Consider the following 20,395-nt stretch of genomic DNA (forward strand, 5'->3'; position numbering starts at 1 on the left):
ATCACGACTACAATATCACTCCAACACTACCACAACTAACCAGATGACACTGTAGTTCATTTACAGACAGCAGCTGCTTTGTCAGAATTGCAGTTGCCTTGATGGTTTTGCCTTGATTTGGCTGAAAGTCTGTCTTCCAGCCAATAAAATGTGGAAATTCAATAGTGCTCTTGTACAAGCTAATAGTTTTAACCTACTGAGAGACTGGATTATGTTTGAAGATATGTGACTCTTGTTTTCTATTCTGGTAGTGATTTTTTGCCTTCAACACACAAAAAAGCTGAGATAAATGAATGGTATGAATCTCTTACGGCTTTAAACAAACGTGTAGGTAAGCAAGGAAATCACTGAAATGACTGAGAATCAATCATCTCTGTTTCTTGGACAATGACCAAACTGTACCTTTTAGCTGTATATCTTTGCTGTCCTTTTGGTCTTCTATAGTCTTTTTTCATCTTTAGAATCACATGGAAACTTTTCTAAAGTGATTCCTTTCTCTGAATGTCCCTCTCTTGCTATGTGTTCTGTATTTTAGATTGTAAACTATCTGGGGCAGGCGCTGTCTTTTTTTCATTTGTAGCTTATTTAACAGCAAGCATATTGCAAGCACCTAATAAGTAATAAACCACTGTTTCTAAGAATTATGGCAAAAAGATGCGAGTAGAATCCAGCCAGGGATGCTATACTGGCTAATAAAGCCTGATATATGAGGGCCAGGGGCTAGGGTGCCATCAGGGAAAAGGGGCTAGATACAGCTGTTTCAGTCATGTTCATGAATTCAGTGATGTGAAATAGTGAACTCTTCACAATGAACTTTTTTTTTCTCTTTTCTGTTTCGAAAGATACCCACAATGTGCAGTGTATGATGAGAATTCGCCTCCACTACGAGAGAGTCTGGCAAGAATGTTTGACTGAAGTACAGAAGTGCAAGGTTAATGTCACAACTCTCAACGTTGCTGACTTCATCAGCCCTTGAAGATTATTTTGTAGCAGCATGTAATCTGCTATCATGATAATGTCTAGTTTGGAGACCCAGAATCAAACCAAATTATTCTGGCCTGGCAACCACAATTATTCATAAAGTTGTTTTTTTTTACTGCCACCACCTAGCATTTGCATCTGGAATGCGCAGGGCCAGCAGTAACAAATTTTTACTTAGTGAAGGGAACCTTCTCCAGGGATGCAGTTAGAGTTAAGACCCCAGCATTGCCACTGACTTGCCAGGTGACCTTGGGACCTTCCTGCTTGGATAGCAAAGGCTTCTACCTTTCAGGTGCCTAGACCTCCAGCTTCCTTGAGTCCCTCAAAAAGCAGTTATGCAACAGGGGGATGAGTCTTTCTCCTTTTAACTGCATTCTCTGACTTAATCTTAAGGCAACGATATAGGTGCATAACAAAAGTAGACATGTTAACTGTTTTGCAAGGATCTGAGTAGGTTGGGATTGGATCACAAGTAAGTACTGTTTGAGTGCCTAACAGATGGAGCAGACCTGGTCTTGTAAATAAGTACAAGGAATACATTTTTGCAAATTATGTAGTAGTATTTACAGCTCAATCATTGCTTTTCTGAAACTCTTACAGATTGTTTCATATAGTAGCTCACAAAAATAGTGTTCTTACCAAAATATGAATACATGTTTTCTCAGTATGTACATCCACAGACTATACCAAGCTTAAAATTCCTTCACTCAGGTTTTCTTCAGGGGAAAAAAGCCTGATGTTGGATGCTTAAATATTTCTAAGGCTCCCACTTTAAAATGAAAGAATGAATGTCAAGGTTGAAACCCATTGGACCCATGTAGTATGTAAACTATCATATCAGGTAAATGTCAATAACTCAGTTTTCTTTTCCATTAGAATAAACTGTTGAATTTGAAGGTTTGCACAGAGGAAGAGGCTGAAAAAGTTGGGAACCCTGAATTCTTCCAGCTGATTGGGAATCTACAAAGTCAGTTTGAAGAAGAACTGGAGCAAATGGATGTATGGTTATTAAAGCCATTTTTATTATGTCTGTGGAGTAGTCATATCCAACATCTGTGCTGCAACTGTATTGATATTTTATTAGAGTGCCATGATAGCATTATTGCATGCCTCCTAAATAGGGAATTCGGGTGATCCAATGATAGATAGATAGTTTATTTTGTTGAGAATTACTTTTGCAGTGGCTACAGGTGAAAACTGTTGCCTTGTTGTACTCAAGTTTGTAGATGGCTTTGTGATTACTGTTATTGTGGGGGAAAGATGGTCTTTTAGATCAAGCAAAGAATGGGTACTGGAAAATTTGGATTTTTACTGCCTCTGACACTTGAGTTGCTGCAGGATCTTTGAGATCATAAGATGGAAATTGATATATAAGTGGAAAGATAAAGAAGGAAAAACAATAATGTTTTATTGGTTTGTTCTGGTCTTTACACTGTCAGTTGTTTTTACCTGGGCTATGTTAATTATAGTACATGTAGAAAAGATTAGAATTTACTGTATTTTCCACCAAACATAGATACATTTGATGGTAAATGAACAGAACTTTAGCTCTGTATGTTTGTTAGTGTATACACCTTTGCATGCCCATACATTTCAGAGTTCACACGTGAAGTTAGTTTGATGTTGATATATTCACACATGAAAATTAGAAGCTTGAAAGCTACTTTTCCATCCATGGGCTTGGACTAATCTGTCACAGTGGTACTTACTATCATTTGTGTAATAGCCAAGGCTCATTGGCACCTTGTTTTGATTTCATCAGTGTAAGAAAAATGCTCACTGAAATTATGCTACTAAAAAGGAAACCAGAAGAGTCCAGATTCAGAGTCTGTGCAGTCATTTTTTCACACCCCAAACTGCACATTTCATGTATCTTTCCAGGCTCTTTGGCTGAATGCAGCCTCATAGTATCAAAGCACTTTCAACAGCAGAGTGGTTCTCCTGTTACCACATACTCTACTGACATGCTATGTTACTGAAAGTGGTACTGTTAGAAATGATATTGTTGGGTTGGGCAATAGTGGCGGTAATCTAATACCCATAAACACAGAATGGATACCAGTAGCATGAAAGAAGATAGAATTTTTTTATTTTTGATGTACCTTCAGCTGTGCCAGATCTTTGTGGGATGCATCCAAGTAGTCATGACCAGTCATCTATCCTTCTATACATCCATCTCTACTCCCAGTTTAATAATAACTTAATAATAACTGGTTCTCTTAATGTAATTGCTTCAGAGAGACTTTGAGGATCTGGCTAAACTGACTGAACAGGATTGCAAAGACTTGTACAGATATTTCCAGGAAGCTCTTGTCCTTTGGGATGTGCATCAACTCAACCTGACCCAGCAAGAAAATGAGCTTCAGATGAAACTGAAGGAGTGCCGTCAAAAACACGAAAACCAAAATCAGGTACAGACCAAGCGCTGCTGTGGTGTAAGGGGAATGCTGTTGCCCAAAGATGTCTTGGGTATTCAAAGAATCTACTTTATGGCAAGTGAAAATTAGGTGTTTATAAATGATTTTTGCTCTTGGAAGGTGGTTGCATATTACTAAATATAATAGTTGTTTCACATCTGATACATCATTTATAAAGGAAACTTTATCTTATTCATGATGGGAGAATGATCTCATATGTCTAAACAGTATTTTCCATCTCTAGTAGCTATTGCTTACAACTATATGTTACTTGCATATTATTGCATATACACATTCAAAAGGAGGGTATTGTGTCACTGCAGGACCTTGCATGTTTACCAAGTTACTAGATTATTGTGTCCTTTGACTTGCAAGAAAGAGTATTTTTCAAGGCTTTGTTCTTACTCTTCACAAGATGTTCATACCAGCCACCTTTTGGAAACACAGCGGGCAGGACCTCCCCAATTTGACCCTTTTGGGATGGCTCGTGCCGCGGAAATATGCAGTCGAAGCAATAGGTACTTCTTGTAGCTGACTACTTATGTGGAAGACTGGACTGGGCTTTTTTTGTTTCCATCACTGATCCCATTGCCAGCATGTTTGCTTTAACATTTAAAGACTAGATGAGCTGCTGCTGCTTGATGCCAGTCACCAGGCAGAGCAAACCATGTGGGGCTTGAGACTGAAGCATACTCACTTGTAATGTCTTCATCACTGCCTTGCTCAGGTAGATGCTAGCTGCTCGGCAGACCCAGTAATTGTTTTTAGACCTGGAATAGCGGGCCACTTAGAGTGCAGGTATCAGTTAGACCCCAAAGGTAGCTGGGGAATCCACTTCCTTTGCCAGCAGATTCTTTGGCTGATACAAAATGCCTGATGCAAGCAAGCAGTTTTTATCAGTTAGACTTTACTTCTCTCTCACTCTGGTGAGTGACAAGCATTGTGTTTCCTTATGAGCGGTAGCCTTGGAGACAAGGCTTATAACGCCCACATGACATGTGCTTACTGTTTTACTGTTTCAAGATCTTGAAAACTTAATTTAGATACATTTTCTTCTCTGTTATTCTCTACCATTCACATAGAGCTGGGCCCATGCACATAATGCTACCAAAAACAGTCCTCTTAAGGGGCATTGGTAGGGCATCTTTACACATGCTCTAGAGGGGAGGGTGCTTTAATTAGAGCAGCTCCAAGAGCCACTCTAATTAAAGTGCCCGCAGCAGTCATGTATTCAGCATCCAAGCTTCACAATGGCAGGGCGCTTTAACTAAAGCTCATTCAACACACTAAAGCACATCAGAGCAGTGTCTGCACGTCTACAGGCACCCTTACATTTTGGGACAGTGATTGTCTTCATGCAGAAATAAGGAACTAGGGACATGGTAGATCAAATTTGGAGGCTTTTTAAACTAAACAATTCTCATTTAAAGATTTGGACATTTATTCATTAAAAATCTAAATAAATAAGACATGTTTGGACATTTTACCCCTTTATGATGATTGTTTTTTTTCATATGTGCCTAGATACAGGAACTTAATCTGGATATAATTTTGGATAAATTGAGGATACAGAGCAACGAAGCAAAACTGACAAGTCATTTGGAAAGGGCCTTTTCTTCCCTGGATGACATTAGAGCTGGGTATGCATTCAGGAGTGAAAGAGTAGTGAACAGCATGCTGAGTGAAGGATGGCCAATGCTTAGTAATACCCTTCTTGTCATGTTTGCGCTTGTGTTTTAAATGTGGTTGTAGAAGAGCATTATTTGTTACTTCATCTGCATGAAGCATAAAGTAAACTAAGATACTCTTTGACCTTTTTGTACCTGGTTGGAAAAGGCAAAAAACCTTATTGATGCCCTTTAAAACTCAGCTTTTTTTAAAGAGTAAGGGCAAACACCAAGAAAAATGAATGTATAATTTAAGAAAGATACCTTAGGTAGGATTTCTTGGATTGACATCATTTGTATTATATATTGCGCTAAGTAACCTCATAACATTCTGTCATGATAAATTCATGATTTAATCACAAGTGGAACCAGAAATTCAAGATTCTGGATAATGGGCTTGCATTGGTCAAGAGATTAATTTATGCTAAAAATGTCACGTTGAGGCCACTCATTAAAGGACACAAGTTTTCAGCAACCAGAGTTATTTCTAACTGACAGATGGACCAGGTATAATTTTCAGTTCAGGTTCTGGTAAACAGATGTTTGCATCATTAAAAGTGACAGTCAGAGTTGCCACAAGTGGTTCTTCACTTGGAAAATCTTAGCAGAGAAGCCTAGACAAAGTAGTATCTTTTCATGCCCAGCAAGTGATCCTCCATATCAAAGTTGAGGTATATTACAAAGGCAGTTGTCTGGAACAGTTATATTTTGTACCTGTTGCATGGATAATCCAGGCATGTTAATTCAGCACTTCTAATATTCACCAAAATCACTTTTATAAACATCTGAACAGTGCAAATCTTCATGCGAGTGAGGATAGCATGACAGCTTCAGAGGTACAAGTCATCTATCCAAACACATACCTAATCTTGAGTAGTAGTTTTTTATTTCTCGTCTGTCACCACAAGGCTTAGGTCACGATCCAGTGGTCTGTTACAAGCTAGTAGCGAGACATATTTCAGACCTTTAGAGGAGACTTATTATATTGTTTTTAGTTTTATTTATTCTCCTTGTTTGCATTGTGGCAGTGCCTAGGAGCCCCAGAGAACAGGACCTAATTGTACTAGGTGCTGTGCAAATGTGGAATAGTAATAGGTTCCTGCCCCAGGGAGCTCATAAGATTTTGAGGAAGATAGAAGCTGATAGAAATATGTTATATTCACCTTTTAGTTGTGTTAAATTGTGTAATGAAGTCTCTTAAATAACCATCTGGTATTTGGCAGGTATGAAGCCTACCACCAAGACATAGTGGAGAGAGTAGCGGCCTATCCAGAAGCCATACTGAAGGAACTGATTGCATATAGCACATCCATAAGCCAATACTTTAACGTAAAGGAAGTCTTTCAACAGGTACAAACAAAACAAACAGGGTGGATTAAAATCCTGCTGGTGTGTTAGATGTTCACCTTTGGGAAATTTTCACTTACTCTTTCAAAAGCTATACGTTTACAAAGGATTCTTTTCAGTGGTTAAAAAGTCCAGTTTAAACATTATGACATACAAAAAACTAGAACTCTTGGTTCCAAAATGATGCCTTTTATTAGACCAACTGGAAAATGGCAAGAAAATTGTCCTTTTAACAGTTTAAACATTCACACACTGGTGGAATAGATTTAATTTGGGGAGTTGATATGGTGTAACATTATTCCAAACAAGCAAGTTGTCATTTTTTCCTGTTAGGGCTTGCCGGAGGAGACAGGCTCTGCCTCTGAAGAGCAAGGTAATGTCTCAATAGTACCAGTATTGTCTTATTGTTTTAACTGTGTTTGTTTGGATTGTGACCGATGAAACTTCTGCCCTCTTTTTGTGGGGAAGAATTAGTGGAAGATTCAGAAACTGAAAATACAGAAGAGCAGCAAGAGGCTGAGAGCTTTGCAAGGGAAAGCGAAGAAGCAGAGCAATGTTCCGAGAGCCTCCAACAAGAAAATGAGGAAACAAATGCAGGTGAGGATAAGGAGAGCTTAGCACAAGAAGCTGAAGAAGCAGAAAAACAAGGGGCTGCGGAGAGCTCTGCTCAAGGAAGTGAAGGAACTGATCAGTTAGAAGAAAGTGATAATTTTGCACAGCAAAGGGAAGAAGCAGAAATATTTGAGGATGAAGAGAATCAAGAGCGTAAAGAGGATGATTTGCAAGGCAGTCTTCCTGAGGTAGGCCTATATTTTTTTCATAAAAATTGATCAGCCTCAGCACAAGTGAAAACCTGGTGATGTTTATACATACAAACCACATTTGATTCTTTACTGAGTGAGCTTAGAGATGGTCTGCATCGCATACCATTACAGTTTAATGTGCAGCTTTAGACCCTGTAAGATGGTGAAGCTCATATATCGGTATATGATTATTCTCTCTGCACTTTTTTTCCTTGTGTAGAAAAAAATAATCTAAACAACAATTTCTGATCTGGCCCCGTTTCATTCCTGCATTGGGTATTGTTGCTCTATCATCACTGTGATGTAAAGCTATGTACCTCAGTGTTTCATTTTCAGATTGCACTTAAAGAGCATTTTATGACAGTGGTATACCTGTGGATAGGTACCAGTTGGTGGGAGGATAAACAAAGTTAGGTTAAGTATAGTCTCTCATCTTGTATCTAGTCTTGTCCTCTGTGGGTCCTCCACCTCACTGCAACTGTATCTTGAACTGCAATCTTCCTGATCGATTGCCACTAATTGCCTTACTACCACAACCAACTAGGAACCAGTGGATGCCTTGGAAAAGGTGTCTCAGCTGAAAATAATTCTTTTCTTGAACATTTTATTGTTTCTTCCACTAGAGAGAAAAATAGTTGTAATATTCCTTTAAAGACTTATGGATAGCTGAAGAAGACCTCTAAGAAATTCTTCAGTTCTTCAAAACAAAACAGAACACACCATGCATACCTTTTTCCTAGTCATTTCATAAAGGTTGAGTAGTAACGTTCCTGGAGATAGCTTCAGGCTTCCACAGTTCAGTATTAGGGTGTTCTCCATTAGTCTAAGGATAGCTTCATAGTTTCATAGTTTCATAGTTTCAGGGTCGGAAGGGACCTAATAGATCTTCTAGCCCGACCCCCCGCCAGGGCGGGAGAACAACCCAAAAACACAAACAAAACCACTCACCCTAAAAACAAAAACGGGACTCAAATGAGTCCAGCCAGGTAAGTATCCAGCCTCTTCTTAAAGATCCCCAGGGTAGGGGCCAGCACCACCTCCCTTGGAAGTTGGTTCCAGCTCCTAGCCGCCCTGACTGTGAAGTAGTTTTTTCGGATGTCCAATCTGTACCTCCTCTCCATCAACTTGTGCCCATTATTCCTTGTTATGCCAGCAGGGGCTAGGGGAAACAGCGTCTCCCCCAAACCCTTCTGGTTCCCCCTAGTGAGTTTATAGACGGTCACCAGGTCCCCCCTCAGCCTTCTCTTGTGGAGGCTGAATAGGTTCAAGTCCCGCAGTCTCTCACTGTAGGGTCTGCCCTGTTGTCCCCGGATCATGCGGGTGGCCCTCCTCTGGACCCTCTCCATGTTGTCCACATCCCTCCTGAAATGGGGCGCACAGAACTGGACACAATACTCCAGCTGCGGCCTGACCAGCGTCGCATAGAGGGGGAGGATCACCTCCCTGGCTCTACTCGAGATGCACCTGTGGATGCACGACAAGGTCCGGTTAGCCCTGCCAACCATGACCTCGCATTGTCGGCCCATGTTCATCTTGGAGTCAATAATGACACCAAGATCCCTTTCCGCCTCCGTGCTCTCAAGTAGGGAGCTCCCCATCTTATAAGTGTGCTGCTGGTTCCTACTACCCAAGTGCAGCACCCTGCACTTGTCCGTATTGAAACGCATCCTGTTCCTGTCTGCCCACCCCTGTAACCTATCCAGATCCTTCTGCAATCTCTCTCTCCCTGCTAGCGTGCTCACCTCCCCCCAAATTTTGGTGTCATCAGCGAATTTAAACAGGTTGCTCTCCACCCCAACATCAAGATCGCTGATGAAGACATTGAACAGCGCAGGGCCCAGGACCGAGCCCTGAGGGACTCCACTACCCACCTCCCCCCAAGTCGAATATGATCCATCCACCACCACCCTCTGAGTGCGACCCTTCAGCCAATCTGCAATCCATCTGACCGTGTAGGCATCTATGCCACAGTCGCCTAGTTTACTAATTAGGATGGGGTGAGAGACGGTGTCAAAGGCCTTGCTGAAGTCCAGAAAGACTACATCCACCGCGACACCTGCATCCATGGCCTTTGTGACCTGATCATAAAAGGCAATCAGGTTGGTCTGACATGATCTCCCCCTAATAAATCCATGCTGATTGCCCCTGAGCATCATCTCGGATGCCGGCCCATCACAAATGTGCTCCTTGATGATCTTCTCAAAGAGCTTCCCCAGGATTGAGGTAAGACTGACGGGCCTATAATTGCCCGGGTCCTCCCTTTTCCCTTTTTTGAAGATGGGGACCACATTAGCTACCTTCCAATCGTCTGGCACCTGGCCCAAGCACCACGATCGCTCGTAGAGCCGTGCCAGGGGCCCTGCAATAACCCCAGCCAGCTCCCTCAGCACCCTGGGGTGGAGAGCATCCGGACCCGCTGACTTGAACGCGTCCAGCCCCTCCAGAAGCTCTCTAACCCGGTCCTCCCCAACCTGAGGTCTGAAGGCGATCCCCTCGCGTCCGGCTTCTATCACAGCAGGGAAGTCCCGGTCCCTGCACAAGAAAACGGAGGTGAAGAATTGGTTAAAGAGGTCCGCTTTATCCTCTGACGCAACCACCAGATTGCCCCGCATATCCTGCAGGGGCCCCACATTACCCGGCGCCTTCTTCATCCTCCCAATATATTTGAAAAAGGACTTTTTGTTATCCTTAATCCTGGACGCTAATCCGAGCTCTATCTCCGCCTTGGCCTTCCTAACAGCCCGCCTGCAGGCCCGAGCAGAGGAGGTATACTCCTCTTTGGAGATTACACCCCCCTTCCACCGGGCGTACGCCACCCTTTTGGCAAGCAGGCATTCCCGGACACCCTTGGTGAGCCAGGGGGGCTTTTGGACACTCCTGCCCGCCTTGCTTCTTGTCGGGATGGACACCCCTTGGGCCCCGAGTATCGTTTCCTTAAGGAACGACCACTCCTCTTGGACGCTGAGTTCCTCTGCCCTCAAGGACCCCAGTTCCTCTCCCACTAATCTCCTCATCTCACTGAAGTTGGCCCTCCTGAAGTCTAGGGCCACCACCTTGCTGCGGGCCCTTGACACTCTACGCTGGATGGTGAATTCCAGCACGCGATGATCACTATTGCCCAGGTGGTCAAGAACCTGGAGGCCTCTTACCAGGTCGTCGCCTGCGGCCAGGACCAGGTCCAGCAGAGCATCTCCTCTGGTGGGACTGTGCACCTCCTGAATCAAGTGGAGGTCCTGCAACTCGGCCAAGAACCTCCTGGAGCGGTCCGTCCCGGCTGACTGCTCCTCCCAGCAGATGTCCGGGTAATTAAAATCGCCCATGACAACTACATCCCTTGCTTTTAGTGTCTCCGCAAGCTGGCCTGAAAATTCCCTGTCCAGCTCCTCCTCCTGATTGGGGGGTCTGTAATAGACCCCCACCGTCAAATCCCTCTCGCCTTGCCCCCCCTGGATCTTGACCCAGAGCACTTCAGCTCGCCCTTCCCCTGACCCCATACTGCTGGCAGAGGATGTGTAGTGCTCCTTGACATAAAGTCCCACCCCCCCCCCTGATACCCACAGGCATGCCAGAATAAGGAACATGGCTTTAAGTGAAGAGGTAATGTACAGGAAGAAAAAGTAACTATAGTATACTACATACAAGTAACTTTTTATATGTGGTTACATGTAGTTACCTGAAAGTCTGACCAAACTTATAGAAGTGATGCCACCAAATTTAATATTCACTTGTGCAAATACCTACAATGCAAATATCCAAATGACAAAACCAGCATGCACATGCTGATTAGGTTCTCAGAGATCAGCCAACCTGGAAGAGAAGATACGCTTGCCATTAGGGGAGAGATGAAGCCCATCCCGCCCCAGCAATCCCCCCTCCCGAAAGCATGGGTCGTTGTCAAGGAACCCAAGGCCTGCCCGGCGGCACCAGCTGCGTAAGCGCTGGTTGACCTCACCAATGCAGGTCCCATGCCTCTGTCCCCGCCCCCTCACCGGAAGGAGAGAGGAAAAAAACCACCTGCGCCCCCGTCTCCTTCAGCCTGGTCCCCAGAGCCTCGAAGTCCCTCATAATACGGTCAGGGTTGCCTCTTGCCGCGTCGTTTGTACCCACATGGACGACAACCATGGGGTACCGGTCTGCAGGCCGGATGCAGCCCGGGATCCTCTCCGTGATGTCCCTGACCCGAGCCCCAGGCATAGCAAATGGCCATGTCATTGTTAGCAACTCTTCCCCTCGTGGAAATACTTGTAGAGTACAGCAAAGGATTCGAGTATTGAGACTGAAGATATTTTTCTGTTGTATGTATGTTTTCCATGCTAGGAACCAGAATATTGTTCCTGAAATCCACGGGATAATATTTTCCAAGTTAGTAGACTTACACTCATGAAAACTTACTGGTTATAAAAGTTATAGATGATGGCTTCCTATTACCTTCCTAGATCACATTTTCTGACTGTGACGAGACAGAAAGCTCTGAAATTATAGCTGAGGTCTTCTTCACCACTAGTGGAAACCTTTACTCTGTCATTAGCTGCGAGGAGTCTGACCAAACCAAGACCAAAGAGATTTGTTGTACTAAACTTGAAAAAAAAGATCCACTTCCTATGTACCTGAAACATGTGCTTATACCAGACAGCTTGCTGGAAGAGCTCAAAAAAAGGTTAGTTTCTCTTTATTTTTCGTTATTAAGTTATGGGGAAATCTCAAAAAAGATGAAGGGAAAGTTTGAATGAGCATCCAAAAGCTATCTAAATATTTTAATGCTATGTTTTATGACCCTTTCTCAAAAAATAAGGAACAGTTTTTATTGCCTTCCATCCACGTCTGCCAAGGTACCAGCATTGAGCTAACATTGTAGCGCTGAAAAATTTATTTGTCTAAAGAATAAAAGCATCAGTCTGCCTCACATATGCCCACAAGACACCAAGATTCCCTTCCACTGCTATATGCTTATATTTAAATTCTAGGATTCGTCTAGGATTTTTTGATCACCTGGAGATGTGGTTTGCCCAGTCCTTGTCCAATGCCTGCATCATTGTAACTGCTAAGAAGGAAGAATTGAATTCAGAACTCCAGCTTCGTCTTCATCTGCATGAACCGAGGCATGAACGCATAGAAAAGGAAATCCATGATGTCAGGGCTGGTACATGCTTCTTCACTTTGGTTATCACACCTCACTTTATGGTTATCACACCTCATTTTATGAGCTCTCCAAGTATGAATCAAAGTCTGGGACAATAAAAGTGTTAATTGATTCAATATTGGAGAATAACATGATTAACTGACTTGATTTGGAATGGCCTTCCCTAGCTCCTCTGTAAATATTAGTTGCTTGCAGGCTATTTCTAAAAGAACACTTTTTTTATCCCTCACATCTGTTTCTTTCTAGAATTCACTGAAAAGAGATTCATCAGTGGCCCTGGGATTGATCGTTAAAGATGGAAAGCATCCACAGCTTCCCTTAAAGTGAATGGGAGTTGTGGTGCCTGACAGCCTTGAAAATCAATTAGCCAGGGTTTGACATTACAGAAAAAGATTTTAGAAACCCTCATGAGAAAGAAGGGACAAGTGCTAAAGGTGAAGTGCTAAGGGTTGGTTTGGATACGTGAAGAGAAGGAGTGAAGAGAAGGGCTTAAAACACCACTGAGGTTGGAGCTGACTGGAAACTGGAATTTCTGCCCCATAGAAAGTTTCAGTTTTTTAGAAATGCTTTAATCCTGCTTCAGAACAAAGAGTTAAAGCCTTGGTATTTTCACAGGACAAAAGTTCTGAAAAATTCTCCTTTGGGAAAAGTGAAACAATTTTTGGCTTGCCAAGACAAGGACTTTCCCAATAGCTCAGCCACCATCAGCCTGTGTCTCTGTCTGCCTCTCTGGCAGCTTCCCTGCTTGCACACTGCCTGACTGGTTTTTTAGGCATAACACCAGGAAGCCAGATGGGGAATCAGTGTTTTTCATCTATATTGATGAAAGTGCATTTCACCTCCAAAAATCATTTAGAAGCTCTACTGAGGTGGCGAGATTGGGCAATGGGAAGGGAAACAGATATATCAACAGGATTGAGAAGGGAGGAAAGGGAAAGAACTTGGAAGTGAAAAGGAGTTTTACATTTTCAGAGGTGTCAGAGATGTTCAGAAATGGGAGGAAGGTCAAGGACACAGAGACCTCTTTGTGACTTATCTGTGTTAATTTCATGCCCGTTAAGTGCTCATCTGACATTTTTTCACTCTTGCTTTCTCCTACAAACTGGCAGGGTTTCACCCCCCCAGCCATATTCTCTTGAGCATAGTGGCTTGCAGGGTTTCACACCCCCAGCCATATTCTCTTGAGCATAGTGGCTTGTAGTTGAGGTAAGCCTTAGTAACCAGGACATAATGGCCATATTAAATTATTTCCTTTCCTTTCAGCGGAGCTGGCACATCACCAAGATCGTCTGGAAAGTCACTGCACAGCACTGATGGAAGCTCTGAACAAAGAGAAAAGTGAGTTTCTGAAGATCCGAGAGCATCAAAATGACATCAGCAAGGAGTTCCGTGCACAGATCCAGGACATGGAGTCCGTCTTCCTCGCTGCCTCTAATGCTGAAAAGTAAGTGTGTCATGAGTTTGCTATTTCTGAGATTGCTATCATGGAGTTTTTCTCTACATTTGGCTTACATTTTGGATCTGCCTGATCCTAGGTTTCCTGAACAGCAGCACAGATTCCTGACACTGGGTTAGTCTGAAGGATTTATTGTACTATGTAATCATCACCAGGCATTTCATGTAACTGAGGTATAAACATTCAACCCAAGAGGATTGTTTTTATCCCTGCTCCACTTTCAGCACTTTTCTCATCACAGTATATTTGGAAGGTCTCTCCCATATTACACTGCATACCTTTGAGTGAAAGTCATTGTAGAAAAGCAAATCCTTAGTTATTGGAGTTAGTTTCCATTCCCTCTCTTAGTGCATTGTAATACCTACAAACCCCAGGTACGGTTGAGTCAGTTATTTTAGCCACTACTAGGCAAAATGGAAGTTAATATCCAAAAGGTAACAGCTTTTATACCATAGTCATTAATATATGCTACCTGATAAACTGTTAGGCAAAAGTAAAGGACCTCATTGTGGTTTTGTTAAATCTCCTTGTTAAAAAATTAAAGTCAAGGTGAATTTATTATAATTTAAAATTAAATGAAGATTGTTTCACTATCCTGGTAATTAGCTAGAATGGATACAACAATACCTGTTCCTTTAGTAGTATCAACTGGTTGTGAATAGCATGTACTGTATGTACAGTTTGCCAATGGTTTGGCTGCTTTATGCACCAAAGAATTTATAACGGAGAGGAATCTAAGATGCATAGTCATTACATTCTCATTTTTCATTTTCCATTATAAACCAGCAGCCTTTGAACCAGAACATCTGTTCCATAGTTTTCCCTGAAAAAAAAAATCTGTCTTTTCTATTAGGTTGATTTCTCTAAGCAACATTCTGCATTCAGAGATGCGTAATCATGTGGAAGTTATCCAGATTTCCCTCCGGAGTTACCGGAACTACTTAGAGGAAGCTTTGAGAAAATTACGAGATTCAAACATGGACTTCCTTAAGTCTTGCAGGTATCGGGAGACCTGGGGTGTGTTGGTCATCTTTCTCTAAATAACTTTATCCCTGTAAATCAGCTGCATATACCTCAATTTCTCTCTCCCTATCTCCTTACAAGGATTAAATTTGATCATTTATTGCCAAGTCGGTACAATAAAATTAAAGTACGTCCTTAAAAAATGTAGACATGCTGTTGTTATAATAATATTTTAATCCCTGGAATAGATACGTAACAGTTAAGATTATAAAATTATAACTATTCAGTTAAAAAATTGGGGGGGGCGGGGGGGGGGCGGGGGAAGAACCCAAGTCAATTTGTGTGTTTGTTTCCTGCCTGCTGTGTTTAGATTATTTTCAGAGGGAGGTAACTTTTCTTCAGAAGAGGTAGAGCTTTTTTGCAAGCGTCTAGAGCAAGAAACTGCACGCGTTGACTTTGTTGAAGGAATAATTATGGGGGATATGGAGAAGATGGAGTCAAACTACCTAGAACAGGTATGTAGGTCTAGTATTCAGATTAACTGCTGCAGCTAAAATAACCTTTCTCATCTCCCCTGTTTCTAGATTTGGATTGAGAGCCTGTCTTTATTAATGTGTTCATGACCCTTTAGTGATGGGAAGCGTTATAGAAGTGCTAAGTGTTATCTTGGACCAAGACATTCATGAATAAATTACTCCAGCCACAAGTGATTTCTAATTAAATTACTCCAGCCACAGGTGTGGGAAAGAGTGCTGCCAGACTGGCAGGCACAAAATACACTGTAAACACAAAGTAAAACTATACATGCATTGGCATGAGCAGATTCAGCATAAAGTAATTTAAGATTCACACATGCAGATTCAGCACATTCATGTATTTCACAGTAGCTATTGCTATTAAAGGTTAGAATAGGTTTAATATGTACTTTTTGCATTTTGTGATTATTGGCATTTGCGTCCCAGGCTAATGAAGTTATCGGTAAGTTTGAATCAAAGTTCCATTATCTTGCTGTGGATCGACTCTTCATGGATAAAATCCAGCGATTCCTGACAAATCTACAGGTGAAAATCAAATCAGAGGTAGGAAGAAAACTATCAAAACTTTTATTTGTTACATCTTAATTATTATATAAAGCACTTACTTCATCGCTGACTTCTGTCTGGGTTTGAAGAGGCTTACACACTGATGGAATGGAGAGTGCAGTGGCTTTTTTCTCTTTATTTAAGAACTATATATCCTTGTTAGTCTTGAAAATATCAAAACCTTAGTTGCATGATGCAACTCTAACCGCATATATGTGCATAAACCAGACATCTGCTCAGTATAGGCCATGAAAAATACTGTTGCTGCTGTAAATCAATTAATTCATTCCCCATTTTGGGAACCTATTATTCACTGTTTTTACTCTTTGAAAATAAGCATTATTCCCTCCATGAGAATCTGAAACCTGTCTCTCCTCATGACTGAAGAAATACTCTGATGCTTGTGTGCACATTTCCATTTTCACCAGTGTCACGTGAATTTAAACGTCATTAACATCTTCTGCTCTAGGTAGCGAACTCCAATTTGCAGGCACAGACATTAAACTCCTATTTGGAGAAGTTCCTCATGAAAATAGATGCTTGTGCTCATCCTACTGCAGATAAAGAAGTAAGTTCCAAAGAGACATTGTAAATTTAGCTCACTGTACACATTTGTAGAGGTCTGGACACATCCACCACTGTTCACTGTGGTCCAATGGACGTGCACTATGCTGGACTGTAAGTTTTTGGGATGTCACCAAACCAGGAAAGGACAGAAATGTGCACACATTAACATGGATTGTCTTTTTAATTAAAACAATGCCAGGGATTGTAAGTAAGGCTTTTTAAGAATCATAAATTTTGGTAACTAGGCTGGAAGTTAGGTAGGTAATGCCAGTCCACTCCCTTTACATTCTCAGGTAGTCTCAAGTCTGACTTCTGTCTAAAAAAAAGAATATTCTTGCAACATCATAATCAATAACCATTCCCAGGGTTCATGGTACAGCCAGTTAATGTGCAAGAAGTTTATTTGGGGACTCCAAATATTGATCACCAGCAAAAATTAAGATGAGTCCACAAGTATGTAGACTGTAGAGGCATTATCCAGACTCCTCTCTGGCAGTCCTTAAAGCCAAGCTATTACCCTTTGCATTTAATAGTCATTGGATGAAATGAGGGGAGAGCAGTACACTGTCAGTCATTTAAAAAAAAATCTGTTTCTATAGACAGTGACTTTGTCTCTGGATTTCTGTGTGAGGGTGAGAGAGCAGATTAGAAATGCTAAATGAATGTAATAAACAATTAGCATTTACCAAACTCACTATTTTATGTAACAAAATACCTTCCATGTTATCCTTTCTTGGTAATTAGGCTGTTACTGCAGAAGAGCTGTTTGACTTTGCCAAAGTGGTGATGAAAGAAATGAAAAAAAGGAGCAAATACCTTGATTGTCTAGTGGTAAATACAGTCGTCTCCTACTATATTTTAGTGTAATATTAGCCAACCTCTGTATTTTATTTAACCTTTAGATGAATGTTATGACACAAATACACAGTATTTTGATTATTCCTATATTTAAAAAGGCTTTTCTTAGCCCATTATTTTGAATTTTCAAGTAAAGAATCAATATGCTTTCAAATTCTCACAAGCTGCCCAAGAGGTGGCTATAGAGAGCCTAATCCTGCAAAGCATTGAGCATTCTCAGCTACCAGTGAGGCAAGCACAAGTTGAGGCTGCTCCATACCATCCTACAGGTGCTCACTTCTTTGCAGGAACTGGTCCTTAATGAATGATACTGAAGGGTGGGAGGTGTTTTAAAAAGAAGAGTTTCACTAGATAGTAGTTTTAGCATCAGAGGATTCATTTTCCTTATTAATTGGATTGTCGTCCCCACAGAGTGGTTTTATTTTATAATCAGGAGGAGTGATACCCAAACATTTTGGCCCAACAGACCACTTGTAACCCTCAACATTTCTCATGCACCTACATGCACCCTTATCATCAAACCTGAAAATACTGTACAGGCAGGTGGGGCCCAGTGTGATCTGCAGACAAACCGTGGGCTACTTACCATGGTCTTATGGACTACCTATGGGCTGTGGACCTTGTTTTGGAATCACTAATGCAAAGTTAATCATTGGTTTAAGACCGTCTATTTGGATATTGCTTCTTTTGATTCTCGTAATACTTGTTAGCTCTCATAGCTGCAGAATGAGAGTAACTTATTTTAAATGTTACATATTTAAGATGGTCTTTCTTTGAACCCATGCATGGGACAGTGTGCATAGTGACTAGAAATATACTTGAGAAATGAATGCCTGTATGAAATAACTGCATACCCATCTTTTAATTACATTCAGTAGGATTTTCTTCTCTTCCACCTCCAGGTTCCCACTCTAATTCTGCCAGAGATTGTCATACAAGGCTCTCTCACTGCAGCAGTTCGAACAGAGAGTTTCAGAGAGGAGAACAAGGTGATGGTTATGGGGATAGAGAATACTCCACTGTTGAATCCAAGCCGAATGGGAAAGCCAGCAGTTGATGATGTAGCAGTAAGCGTCATCAAAAATTTACTCCAGTGAGTGAATGTTATTCCATTCATTTCCATGTCTAAAGTTGTTATTCCTTTAACTTATTTATTTAATATTTTGCTCATTGCAATTACATCTTATTTTCATGAGGTTCCCAGGACAATTGTGCAAAGATATTCCATATATTTGTTATTTTTACTCTTGTAGAATAAAAAGGTCCCACTGAATTTAAATCATCCAGTTCATCTTTGTGCCAGTGCAGGATTGAAACATGCATGAGCAGTACTTTATCTAGTGTTTTGTCCAGTCTAGTTTTAAAAGTCCCAACCATTTGGACTTTTGTTTCATTTAGAGAGAACTATTTCACAACCTAAAATATCTCACTGCCTTGCTGTTAATGATAGAATTGCACTAGTGCAGCTACAATATTGTAAAAACATGTTAATCAGCTGCTAATTTTTTACTTCTGTTTGGATGAAAGGGTGATTAAATGCTACGTAAAGGTATAAGAAAATGGATATAGTAAGGAACAAGAAAATTATGGCTGTCATATAAGTAGAAGCCCAAATCATTTTCAGTAGCATGTGTGTGTGTGCAGTTGTTCTTGCAGAAACTCCTAATTTCCAATTTGGCCCGATGGGTTAAATAGTCTCTATGCAAGTTATTATGTTTACACGTGACCCCATCTCGGAGATAAATCTTCAGTCAGACCGTGGCAGAGATAGAGAACTGGGATTTAGTAGCCATGTAGCTCTTTCTTTTTGTTTCAGAATTCAGCAACCCAAAAAATCCACAGAGCTGCGGCATGAGAGAGATGAACTCACACAATCAAAATCGATTGGTATGCAAGCAGCTCTTGTATGGCTGACGTTCTTTTCTTTTGTACTGATAGAGAGGGAGAGAGAGAGACTACTTGGCAACTCTTAACGTGTGGCTGTGAGCAGACATAAAGAGACCTCCATAAATCTGCAAGCCACTTTTCTCTCCTGTCTGCTGTATGCATGCTAACTGACTACTTGTGCATCATAACCTGTGTGCCCAGCCTTCTTTGGGGATATGGTGTGCTGGCAAACACAGTGGGGATGAATACGTGATAGCTGTTGTTAGCTCTTGAGTGCAGTCTTGAGACCTCTGGAGAAATCCTGACCTGCTGTTTATGAAAAGCAAAGAGGCTTGAGTCTAAAAAAGGTTGAACCACCAGTTAAACAGTGACCTGGAGAGGAAGAGACTCACTTCTTTTACCCACAGTGGTGATAGCAAAGTCCTTCCCGTGGACCTTGCTGGAGCAGCCTACGTACATCCCAAGAGACAAGCTCCTGAATTTCTGGGTGTTTAATCTAGTTCTCAAACCTCTTGAGGTTCTCTCTTCACTTGAGGCATTCAGTACTCAGCCCAGAAATAAGAACATGCTATATAATTGTACAGGGAGGGCTTAATATTGATTTTATAGAATTTCTTCCTTTTTCCTTATTACTTATAAAGCAACTCATCCATCCACCATAACACAAAAGGAGTCGGGGTTAAACATGGTAAATGAAAATGTCCAGACCTATCCGTCTTTCCTTGCTACTCCTGTTGCACCCAAGAAGTCTGTCTCTGTGAACAAAAGGGTCTCTGATTCAAGGTAAGGCCCATGGAAGGAGAAATCCCATTTTCCTTCCCTTCTATATCTTCTTCTTTCTGCTTGTCTAACATTGCTCAGCTCTCTGTCCCTTTACATATTCCACCTACTATTGGTGTGAGCCCAGCTGTACCCATCATTGGGATAATCTTTTCTATGTATTTCTGCCTTACCTGTTTTCCCTCTTATTTCAGATCTCATCACTTTTTCTTCCCCTACCTCTGTCTGAAAATTTCCCCCTCCCTCTCCTGCTGTATGTTCTCTGAAGTGTGTTGGGATACAGGTTGCTGTTATACAAAATAGGGATGTGGATATAATAAACAATTACAAAGAGTACAGTCTTCAAAATGTGGGGTGGGTGTGCGTGTGTGGGTGTGTGTGTAAATTAAGCTTTCTGTGTTTTAATTTTCACATGTCGGTGTTTAAACAGGATGTTCTCTTTCAGAT

General features: G+C 41.5%; 1 protein-coding gene across 4 annotated transcripts in view; it reads left to right on the top strand.

The window, feature by feature from the left end:
• Nucleotides 1-20,395, top strand: part of CCDC180 (coiled-coil domain containing 180) — a 36,458-nt gene that overhangs the window by 6,539 nt on the left and 9,524 nt on the right. For 3 of the 4 annotated variants that reach the window (XR_003095515.1, XM_025211269.1, XM_006029819.2), the window contains 19 exons: nucleotides 252-331; nucleotides 843-931; nucleotides 1,858-1,980; nucleotides 3,219-3,392; nucleotides 4,923-5,038; nucleotides 6,289-6,415; nucleotides 6,746-6,785; nucleotides 6,881-7,212; nucleotides 11,652-11,872; nucleotides 12,180-12,355; nucleotides 13,619-13,799; nucleotides 14,665-14,811; nucleotides 15,145-15,289; nucleotides 15,737-15,853; nucleotides 16,326-16,424; nucleotides 17,168-17,254; nucleotides 18,184-18,374; nucleotides 19,098-19,168; nucleotides 19,810-19,951. Coding sequence is in view for 3 of the 4 variants with exons in the window: in XM_025211269.1 (XP_025067054.1) it covers nucleotides 252-331; nucleotides 843-931; nucleotides 1,858-1,980; nucleotides 3,219-3,392; nucleotides 4,923-5,038; nucleotides 6,289-6,415; nucleotides 6,746-6,785; nucleotides 6,881-7,212; nucleotides 11,652-11,872; nucleotides 12,180-12,355; nucleotides 13,619-13,799; nucleotides 14,665-14,811; nucleotides 15,145-15,289; nucleotides 15,737-15,853; nucleotides 16,326-16,424; nucleotides 17,168-17,254; nucleotides 18,184-18,374; nucleotides 19,098-19,168; nucleotides 19,810-19,951 (2,658 nt within the window). In the remaining variant the exon portion in view is untranslated. The remainder of the gene's footprint in view (nucleotides 1-251; nucleotides 332-842; nucleotides 932-1,857; nucleotides 1,981-3,218; nucleotides 3,393-4,922; nucleotides 5,039-6,288; nucleotides 6,416-6,745; nucleotides 6,786-6,880; nucleotides 7,213-11,651; nucleotides 11,873-12,179; nucleotides 12,356-13,618; nucleotides 13,800-14,664; nucleotides 14,812-15,144; nucleotides 15,290-15,736; nucleotides 15,854-16,325; nucleotides 16,425-17,167; nucleotides 17,255-18,183; nucleotides 18,375-19,097; nucleotides 19,169-19,809; nucleotides 19,952-20,395) is intronic. The other variant, XM_025211270.1, reaches the window with a different exon arrangement.

The sequence above is a fragment of the Alligator sinensis genome, unplaced genomic scaffold, assembly GCF_000455745.1.
Source record: "Alligator sinensis unplaced genomic scaffold, ASM45574v1 scaffold829_1, whole genome shotgun sequence".
Taxonomy (NCBI): domain Eukaryota; kingdom Metazoa; phylum Chordata; order Crocodylia; family Alligatoridae; genus Alligator; species Alligator sinensis.